Below are 8,467 nucleotides of genomic sequence, written 5' to 3'. Positions count from 1 at the left end.
AAAAAAAAAAAAAAAAAAAAGTTGTTATCCCCAGAGGTGCCATGAGGATAAAAGCCCCAGGAGGAGGATGGTAGAGCTGGAAGATATGTTTGGCTGCTGGTCCAGCCCTGGGACTGGCCTTCCCAGGCTGCTTCTATGAGAAATGAAATTCCTTAAAGTCCAGCTGCCAGATTTCCACCTGGGCCAGCTAAACAATGACAACTGCAACAACAACAAAAAAAGCTGGGCATTGTGGCAGGCACCTATAGTCTCAGCTACTAGAGAAACTGAAGTGAGAATCGCTTGAGCCTAAGAGTTTGAGGTTGCTGTGACACTACTGAGGGAGACAAAGTGAGACTTTGTCTCAAAAAAGTCTTGGGTCATTAGCCCTTGAGTACCCACCTCCTTATCCACGTTGCATTGCCCTTATTCACATTCTGCCGTTCTCCTTCCTAAGACAGTTCCCCAAAGGCAGAGCCTGCATCCTGCCTGTCCCTCATGCCCAACACAGGCCTAGCACAAATGGCTTTAATGAGCGTTTGTGAGATGGAAGCATGTATAGGACTCTGGCTGGTGCCTAAAGTTCACTTTGACTTGTCACAGATGGAAACACTGACCTCTTTGAATTGTGTACTTAAGGCATAGAACAAACTTTGTGCCCCAATTTGCCCTTGGATAGAATTAAAGGAGCCTTCCAGCAGTGAGGCAGCTGGCTGGGAGACATTGTACTGCAAAACCCTCCCCACTCCCTGCTTGCCTGTGTGAGGTATTCCTGATGCAGATCAGAGCAAATCCACACACTCCAGCAAGCGCCCTGCTCCCCTCATCCTTTGCAGTCTGGGTCCCTGCTCTAAGGAACTCCATGACAGAAGCCTTGAACACCAGGCACCAGATTAATTCCATGTCTACATTGCTCGGTTCATCTTCAGTCACCTGTGAGGTACATGTTGACCCTTCTCCAGAAGAGAGGAAGACAGGCCCAGGCGAGGTATGGAAGGACAATGGCAGGTCACGCCCAAGCTGGCCAACTCCTTACCGCCAGTGCCCAGTCATGCAGCCTCACAGAGCGTCTTCCATGTGCTCGACACCAGGCTAGACATCGGGGCCTCATGGGAGAGTGAGGCAGATGTGGCCCAGCCTCATCTCCTGGAATAGTCTGCCATCATGAGGTCCTCAAGATAAGGACCCTGGCTGGGAATGGTGGCTCATGCCTAGAATCCTACCACTCTGGGCTGAGGCAAGCAGATCACTTGAGCTCCCAAGTTTAAGACTAGTCTAAGCAAAATAGAGACCTTGTTTCTACTAAAAATAGAAAAATTGAGGCAAGTGGATTGCTTGAGCCTAAGAGTTTGAAGTTGCTATGAGCTATGATGCCAGGGCATGCTACCCAGGGCAACAGCTTGAGACTCTGTTTCAAAAAAAAAAAAAAAAGAGGACCTTTAGCCTTCAATTCCTTTGTATTTCTGGGCGGTAACCACCACTTTCATCCAATAACCTAGAACCCCAGGGCTGGCTCTGAGCGGATCTTTCCGTGTCAGGAAGGGTAGCCAGATCAAATGGTCTGAGAGGTCCAATTCCCTCTGTAGCCATCCTACTGTGTACGAGGGTGGGGCTGGGGGTGTCTTCCCCTTTTAACTATAGCCTGACCTGGAAGTGGATTCATCTGAGCTTCTCCTAAGCCCAGCTCAGCGTACCCCGGGGCTGATGCAGGGATAAAGTATGATACGGGTTGAATTGTGTCTCTCCTGGAAAAAGATGTGGAGTCTTAACCTCTGGAACCTCAGGTATGATCTTTTTTTCTTTTTTTTTTTTTTTTAGAGACAGAGCCTCAAGCTGTCCCCCTGGGTAGAGTGCTGTGGCATCACAGCTCACAGCAACCTCCAACTCCTGGGCTCAAGCGAGTCTTCTGCCTCAGCCTCCCAAGTAGCTGAGACCATAGGCGCCTGCCACAATGCTCAGCTATTTTTTGGTTGCAGCTGTCATTGTTGCTTGGCGGGCCGGGCTGGATTCAACCCCGCCACCTTAGGTGTATGTGGCTGGCGCCTTAGCCACTTGAGCCACAGGCGCTGAGCCCTCAGGTATGATCTTATTTGGAAATAGGGTCTTCACAGAGGTAATGAAGTTAAAATGAGCTCACAAAGTTGGGCCCCCATGCCAGTATAACTGGCATCCTTATAAAAAGGGGGACATTTGGCTTGGCGTCCATAGCTCAGTGGTTAGGGCACCAGCCACATGCACAGGGGCTGGTGGGTTCGAATCTGGCCCGGGCCTGCTAAACAACAACAAAAATAGCCAAGCGTTGGGGTGGGCGCCTATAGTCCCAGCTACTTGGGAGGCTAAGGCAAGAGAATCACTTAAGTCCAAGAGTTTGATGTTGCTGTAATGCCACAGCTCTGTACCAACGGCGATATAGACTGTCTGAAAAAAAAAGGGGGGGGGACATTTGGGCAGAGACAGATTATAGAGGGTAGACAACATAAGTGATACTATGCAAAGATGGAGGCAGAGCTTGAGATTTTGCTACCACAAATCAAGGAATGTCTGGAGCCACCAAAAGCTGACAAAGGCAAGGAAGTCTCTTTCCACTGCAGGCTGCAGAGAACACAGCCACTGATACCTAGTCTTCTGCCTTCTAGCTACAGGACTTTGAGAAATAGGGTCTGTTCTTTTTTTTTTGAGACAGAGCCTCAAGCTGTCCCCCTGGGTAGAGTGCTGTAGCATCACAGCTCACAGCAACCTCCAACTCCTGGGCTCAAGCGAGTCTCCTGCCTTCACCTCCCAAGTAGCTGGGACCACAGGCATCTGCCACAATGCCCAGCTATTTTTTTGGTTGCAGCCATCATTGTTGTTTGGCAGGCCCGGGCTGGATTCGAACCCTCCACCTTAGGTGTATGTGGCTGGCACCCTAGCCACTTGAGCCACAGGTGCCGAGCCATAGGGTCTGTTCTAAGCCACCCAGTTCCTGGCACTTTGTTGTGGCAGCCCTGGAGAACTAATACAAATGTAATCTAATCCCCCTCAGTGGACGATCTTCAAAATGCATGTCAGGGGAGGCAGAGTCATCCCCCCATCTTCCTAACTCCCCACTTTCTCCGAAGATCGCTTTTCCCCCTCAGTCCCCTGCAACCTTAAGAGCAGTGATTCCCACATGCAAGAGTGTCCCTACCCTGCTCACCCTTCTCTGATGTGCTGCAAGAGTCTGCTACAACTGAATGCTCAAACCAAGGCTGAATGTCAGGATGGTGAATGTAATGTCATGTGGGTCCCACCCTGTGGGTGACCAGGCAATGGTGGGGGGGGGAGGCGGAGCCAACAACACACCTGCACTGCAGGGATGAGGGAGGCCCTGAGATGGGGTGGGAAATGATTGAGTCAACAGTGATCTAAGAGATAACCGCAGGATTGGCTTTAGGGACACACTGGGACCAGTATGTTGTGGCTCACAGGAAAGGCCACTGTCCCACTGAAATAGCACATGGTCAGCCAGGCTCAGTGGTTCACAGCTATAATGCCAACACTTTGGGAGACCAAGGTGGGGGGATCACTTTGAGTCCAGGAATTCAAGGCTGCAGTGAGCTAGGATGATGCCACTGTACTCCAGCCTGTGTGACAAAGTGAAACTGTCTCAAAAAAAAAAAAAAGCATTTTGAAGTCATTTCCTTAGAAACTTACTGGGCCAGTGGAGAGGTGAAGAGAGGAGGTTCTATTATGGAACACACGAAACCAGGTTGTTGCCCAGCTATGGAACCACATGCATCAGGACCCGTGCTACCCAGGGGTTTTGAGACCTGGCCCTCCCACTAAGGTCTTGCCCTATGGCCAACCTTATCTGATCCCTGCTGACCCTTGATGGAGGATCTCCTGGAGCTGGGCCTGGAGGCTGGTGTCCGCTTGGCCTTCCTGGCAGCCCAGCCTGGGCAGGCTTCAAAGACAGCAGCTGCAGCCTTCACTTTCTGGCCCCAGGCAGTGGGAGGGGTGGCGCAGGTGGCTCCCACCTGTAGGTTCAGCCCAGCGAGCCACCTGAAGAGAAAAGAGAGCTTGGGAAGACACTGTGCTGACTCCTGGCTGAGAACTTTCCTGATGAGATCAAGGGGGTCATCAGGAATTGAGGGGGGGGTACAGGGGCCCAGTGGGTGAGAGCAGGCTCTGCACAAAGAATCCTGACTCGCAGCTCACCGGTTATGTGACCTACAGGCCACTTCAAGCCTCTGATCCCTTCTCTGTAAAAAGGGGATAATAACAGTAACAAACAATTACAGGTTTAGATATACCAGACATTGTTCAAATAAATTCCTATAGGCTGACTAAATCTAATTCTTACAATCACCACCGTCCCCTTTTTCCAGATGGCCACAGAGCGGTCATGCGGCTTTCTCAAAGTTACTTGGTAAAATCACAGAGCCAGGACTGGAGCCCAGGTCTGTGGGACTCCAGGTTTCTCCAGACTTCTTGGTGCTTTTTTAGGTAATTATGTAAAGTGGCCACACCTGTCTGCTAGTTCCAGCCCACTAGGTGGCGGTATCTTTCCTATTTTATGGGGATGGACTCTGGGCTCAGAGAAGTCCACCACAACCCCACCCCACCCCCTGGCCCTCAGGAAGGGTAATGACCCTGGAAAGGGATCATTCTTACCAAGACTCTCCCCTGCCCCCACAAGCTGCTTGGCTAGGCACAGACATGGTGTCCCCAGGGAGACGGCAGGGGTTTGACTGAGAGCAGCTGGTGGGTCTCTGGGATTCCAGATGCCCACCTGTGCAGTGGGAGCAGCTGGCAGTTACAGTGGAAGGGATTGCCACTGAGGTCGATGAGCTCAAGCCGGCTGAGATCAGGCAGGGCGGGCAGGGCTCGAAGCTGGTTCTTTTGCAGGTACAGGCTCTGAAGCCCCAGGCCCAGGCCTGAGAAGGCCCTAGAAGAAATCTGCCAGAAGGTGCCAGGCCTTGAAGTGAGTTCCTGGCAGGCTCTTCCCACCCCGAGGTCAGGATGAGCCCCATCCTCCCCCCAACACGGGAGCTGGAAAGCCCTAGGTGGTCAGGTAGAAACTCCAGTTGTTCTAATGTCAAAGTGCTCTGTTCAAGTCACCAGGAATCCCAGTTCATGGTCCAACCCCCACCCATCCTCACTTCATAATGGTAAAACCTCTTGGGGACTCTCAGTGTGTACAAACAGTAAGTGGCCCTATGGCCCCAAATTCCTCCCTTCTCCATACTCCAGCAATGCTCTCTCTGGGCTGGCCTCTAGTTGTGTGGCACTGGATTCTGTCCTGCCTGTCACCCACACTGGAGATCTCGAGTAATGGGTGCCTAAGACTTGCTAAGTGAGTGGTTGTGGTGCATGGCCTGGCACTGCCTCCCCCACCCCCACTTACACACCCAGTGCCCACCTGCTCCAGGCCACTGCTGTTCAGGAAGAGATGCTGCAGTGACCTGCCCACGGGCCAGAAGGCTCCATCTCTCAGGGTTCTGAGTGGGTTCCCTGACAGTTCCAGCTCTAGGAGAGCAGGCAGCCCCTCCAAGGCCCCAGTGGGCACCTCTCGCAGCTGGTTCCTGTCAAGGTGCAACTTCTCCAGCTCTTGAGCTGGGCCCAGCGCCCCTGGGGACACTTGAGTGATACGATTTCCACTCAGGTAGAGCCAGCGCAAGACCTGTGTCCCCACTAGGTCCCCAGGTGCCAGGCGGTCCACAGAGTTGTCCTGCAGGTGCAGGGAGAAAAGGCTGGGCAGGGCGCCCAGTGCGGCCCCTGGCACCTGCCGGAAGCGGTTGCGCTCCAGGTACAGGTAGCCAAGGCGTGGGGCCCCTTTGAGGGCCGCAGCACTAAGACCTGAAAGCTGGTTGTCGGAGAGGTAGAGGTAGACCAGGTGGCCCAGCCCCGCCAAGGCGCCTGCTTCCAGATCCAAGATGCTGCAGTGTTGGAGGTGCAGCGACACCAGGTGACCCAGGCCTGTGAAGGCCGCTCGGGGCACCGAGGGGAAGTGGTTCCGCCTCAGGTCCAGGAGCTCAGTGTTGTTGGGGAAGCCGCGGGGCACCACCTGCAGCCCGCGGCCCTCGCAGCTGCTGTGCCTGGACTCAGGGGCGCAGGCGCAGGCGCGAGGGCAGGGACCTGCGGTGCCGTCCTCCTCGTCCGGGGCGCGCGGAGGGGCGCGGGGCCGGACCGCAGCCAGCTCCTCCTCCTCCTCCGCCGCCGCCGGGTCCCCGGGGCAGCGCAGGTCTGAGGGCCGCAGGGCGTCCAGGGCCTCGCCTCGCAGGCGCTGCGGGCCCCTGCACGTGCCGTCCGAGCGCACGCGCGCTCGCGCCAGCCACTCGAGCAGCGGCCGCGCCCGGCAGCCGCACCACAGCGGGTTCCCCTGCAGCCGCAGCCGGCGCAGCTGGCCCGGGACCTGCAGCGGGGGCAGCGTCTCCAACTGGTTCCCTCGGAGGTCCAAGGTGTGCAGACGCGGGCAGCGGGCGAAGGCCCTGGGACCCAGCGCCTGCAGGGCCCCGTGGTCCAGCAGCAGCTCCCGCAGCCCGGGAAGCGCCAGCCCGTCCTCCTCGCCCACGTAGGTGAGCGGGTTGTGGCCCAGCTCCAGACGGGCCAGGCCGCGGGCCTGGGACAGGGCCGGCCCGGGCAGGGCCTGGAGCTCGTTGTGCTGCAGGCTGAGCCGGCGCAGGGCGGGCAGGCCGGCCAGGGCCTCAGGGGCCAGCACGCTGAGCGCGTTGTGAGACAGCCGCAGCCAGCGGGTGCGCAGCAGCCCCTGGAAGGCCATGGTGGGCAGGTAGACCAGGGCGTTGTGGGCCAAGTTCAGCGTGGCCAGGGCGCCGAGCGCCCCGAATGCCCCTGGCCGCAGTTCCTCCAGCAAGTTCCGCTCGAGCTCCAGCCGCCGCAGCGAGCCCAGCCCGGCCAGCGCCTCCTGGGGCAGCTCGCGCAGGCGGTTGGACGCCAGGTTGAGGAGGAGCAGGCGTCCCAGGCCACGGAAGGCGCCCTCGGCTACCAGCTCCACCTGACAGTGCCGCAGGTCCAGGTGTGTGAGGTGGGGCAGGGCCTGGAAGGCAGCTGGTGGGAGCACCCTCAGCACGTTGCCCTGGAGGTCTAGCCGCTGCGTCAGCTGGGAGCGGAGAGGACAGCGAGGCTGAGGCGCAGTGAGCCGCCTTTGCAGGCGCTGCTGCCACACCTGAAACTTTCTCCTCTCCCCTTGGCTTTTCCTTACTCTCATAATCCTGGTCCCTGACGCCTCCTCTGAAAGCGTTCCTCCTTTGTCGCTTGCTTACCCCCCACGGTGGCACTTTTCACACTTATTGTCACTGCCTCTTTTCTTTCTCTCTCCTCCTCACTCCTGACTCCACAGGACAGAGACTATATATTCCCCTGCTGCATCCTGATTTTTGTTTTGTTTTGTTTTTTGCTTGTTTGTTTTAGTTTTTGGTTTTGAGACAGAGTCTCACTTTGTCACCCTAGGTAGAGTGCTGTGGCGTCATAGCTCACAGCAACCTCAAACTTCTGGGCTTAAGCCATCCTCCTGCCTCAGCCTCCCAAGTAGCTGAAACTATAGGTGCCTGCCACAGTGCCTGGCTAAATTTTCTATTTTTAGTGGAGATGAGATCTCAGTCTTGCTCAGGCTGGCCTTAAACTCCTGGGCTCAAACAATCCACCATCTTGCCTCCTAGAGTGCTGGGATTACAGGCATGAGCCACCACACCCAGCCTGTGGGGCTATAATGAATGTAATATTTATTTTTCATGACCCTGATCTGTCTAGGATTTATTGAGACAGAGTCTTACTTTGTCACCCTGGGTAGAGTGTTGTGGCGTCATAGCTCACAGCAACCTCAAACTCCTGGGTTCAAGCAATTCTCTTGTCTCAGCCTCCCAAGGAGCTGGGACTATAGGCACCTGCCACAGTGCCTGGCTATTTTTAGAGACAAGGTCTTGCTCTGGCTTAGGCTGGTCTTAAACTTGTGAGCTCAGGCAATCCACCCGCCTTGGCCTCCCAAGTGCTAGGATTACAGGCATGAAACACCACCCCTCGCCAATATTTATCTATTGGTATCTATAGGTCAGCTGCTTATTCTAGTTGCACTGTAAGGATTTTAAATAGATTATCTCCTATTATTGGTTACTATTGTCCCCATTTTACAGTGGTATAGACTGAGGCTTGGAGAGAAGTAGCCAGCCAGGCAATGGCAGAGCTAGTGGTGACCCACCCAGGCTCTTTCCATGGGCCTCAACCCTGTCTGCCCCACTGCCACCCTGTGCCCATGTTCCCACCCTGTGCCCATGTTCCCACCCTGCTGACCTCAGGGATGGCGTTTGGCACCTCAGTGAGATTCTGGTGGCGGCAGGCAACATGATGCCTGGAGTTGTCACAGATGCAGGTGTGTGGGCAGCGCTGGGCAGCTGCTGGCCAAGCTGGGCCCAGCAGTAACAACAGAAGCAGCAGCAGCACGAAGGAGACATGGGTGGAGCTCTGGGGCCTGGGAGAGGAAGGGAGGGTTGGTTGTGCACAGGGGCAGCATGCT

The 8,467-nt window shown here is 55.6% G+C and overlaps 1 protein-coding gene across 2 annotated transcripts in view; it reads right to left on the bottom strand.

Annotated features, from left to right (window-relative positions):
* The window catches only part of CHADL (chondroadherin like), a 15,531-nt gene that overhangs the window by 3,782 nt on the left and 3,282 nt on the right, over positions 1-8,467 (bottom strand). The window contains exons 2-5 of one of the 2 annotated variants that reach the window (XM_003783167.1): positions 8,245-8,422; positions 5,360-7,057; positions 4,730-4,896; positions 3,804-3,999 (exon numbers count right to left, since the gene is read on the bottom strand). In XM_003783167.1, the coding sequence (XP_003783215.1) occupies positions 3,804-3,999; positions 4,730-4,896; positions 5,360-7,057; positions 8,245-8,422 (2,239 nt within the window). Of the gene's footprint in view, positions 1-3,803; positions 4,000-4,729; positions 4,897-5,348; positions 7,058-8,244; positions 8,423-8,467 lie in introns of both variants that reach the window. The other variant, XM_012801192.1, reaches the window with a different exon arrangement.

This window comes from Otolemur garnettii, unplaced genomic scaffold (genome assembly GCF_000181295.1).
Source record: "Otolemur garnettii isolate 467f Iridium unplaced genomic scaffold, OtoGar3 scaffold00007, whole genome shotgun sequence".
NCBI lineage: Eukaryota > Metazoa > Chordata > Mammalia > Primates > Galagidae > Otolemur > Otolemur garnettii.
Note: the sequence above shows the minus strand (reverse complement) of the source record. Positions and strands in the feature narration are given on the sequence as shown.